A 1785-nucleotide genomic window follows, 5' to 3' on the forward strand; every position below is an offset into this window, starting at 1 on the left:
AGTATCAGGCCTTCCTTCTCATCCTCATCACAGCAATCACACTTCCGACAATCCGCTTGTCTCTCTTATCCGAGCTCCTGCTTCGACATTCGCTTTCGTCTCTCGTTTCTTCTAGCTTAAGAGTCTACTCAAGCAACCGCTCTCGCTTACATCACGAACCATCAACATGGTTTCCCCCGCCATGCTCCGCTTCGCCGCGGGCGCCGCCTTGTTGGCCGGTGTCAACGGCCAGTCGACCACCTCGACCACCGTCGTCGCTCCGACTACGACCGTGACGCCTAGCACCACGGTCACCGTCGCTCAGCCCACGACCACTGTCACCAGCGGCGGAACCACCACCACTCTGACATCGACCGCCGGCTCTTCCAGCAGCAGCTCGGATTCCTCTGGCACCTCCATCGTGACCAGTGTTGGCAGCTCCACCGTCACCGTCATTGCTCCCACGAGCACCTCGCTGACTACCGACTCCACCCTCAGCAGCGGAGCCAGCACCGTCCCGAGCACCACCGAGACCTCCGTCTCCACCTCCTCCGCCTCGGTCTCCTCCGACCCGGGCAGCGGCACCGCCATCACCTCGACCACCACCACCGTCCTCACCACCTCGGCCCTCAACACCACCGGTCCCGTCGTCGTCCTCCCCACCTTTTCCAGCTCGACCGTGACCCTCCCCAACAACAGCACCATCGTCGTCCCTATTCCGGTCGACCCCACCACCACCACCACCACCGGCCCCATCGTCACCACCCCTCCCGTCTTCCCCAACGGCACCGCCCCCATTACCATTCCTCCCCCGGTGACAACCACTACCTGCAACTACAACGGCACCTGCAACGTCGTCACCCTTCCCCCCTGCGTAACAATCACCTCCTGCTACAACGGCCTATGCCGCCCCGTCACGACAATCACCTACCCCCTCCCGCCCGTCATCACGGCGCCCACGGTGACAACAATCACCCGCTGCAATTACAATGGTACCTGCTCAACCTGGACTCGCACAAAGTACGTCCCCGCCACGAGCACGAACCCCCTCGTCTACACCGACTGCTCGACCTTGACATCGACCTATACCACCTGCAACAATGCCGTCTGCAGCACCGTCACGACGACGACCACCTCGTCTTTTACTCGGCAGGGAACCCCTACCCCCACTGGCCCCGGCGGTTCGACCCTGGTTACGAAGCCCTCGGTCCCGGCCTCGCCTCCGTCCAACCCTCCTTCCAACCCTCCTTCCAATCCTCCGTCCAACCCTCCTTCCAATCCTCCTTCCAACCCTCCTTCCAACCCTCCCTCCAACCCTCCCTCCAACCCTCCCTCGCAGCCCCCGGCGAACCCTCCGGCGAACCCTCCGGCAAACCCCCCGTCGAACCCCACCAACCCACCGGGCAAACCGCCCTCTGGCAACCCTCCGGCCACCACCCCTGCCGTCCCTACTACTGTCAGCGGCACCCGTCCCGTCGCCACGTCTTCCACCGCCGTGGTGACCGCCGGCGAGCCCGCTCTGATGGCCGTCAATGCGGTGCCGTTGATGAGCCTTCTTGGTGCGGTTGCTGTTGGTGCGGTTGTCTTTTTGTAGTCGGCCTTGTGGTTGAGACATGGGTTTGGTATCAAATACGGTTGTCCAAACGTTCAACATCAGACAGTCAAATTACTGACGCAACACACAAATATCAAATTATCATTCTTTATGTATCACGAGCTCTTAGATGGTGAGCTAAAATAGAACTGCAGTAATTGTGTAGGTGAAAAAGCCGGAGAGAGAGACTGTAGGTGTCTGGGTTTGTAATG

General features: G+C 60.7%; 1 protein-coding gene across 1 annotated transcript; it reads left to right on the top strand.

Moving 5' to 3' along the window:
• Nucleotides 1–166: 166 nt before the first annotated feature.
• Nucleotides 167–1573, top strand: CORC01_11580 (uncharacterized protein; the record flags this gene model as incomplete). The annotated part of the gene is made up of 1 exon (XM_022623203.1): nucleotides 167–1573. The coding sequence occupies one exon, from the start codon at nucleotides 167–169 to the stop codon at nucleotides 1571–1573; it is 1407 nt and encodes a 468-aa protein (XP_022470334.1).
• Between the last annotated feature and the right edge of the window lie 212 nt (nucleotides 1574–1785).

This window comes from Colletotrichum orchidophilum, assembly GCF_001831195.1.
Source record: "Colletotrichum orchidophilum strain IMI 309357 chromosome Unknown Scaffold_127.1, whole genome shotgun sequence".
Taxonomy (NCBI): Eukaryota; Fungi; Ascomycota; class Sordariomycetes; order Glomerellales; family Glomerellaceae; genus Colletotrichum; species Colletotrichum orchidophilum.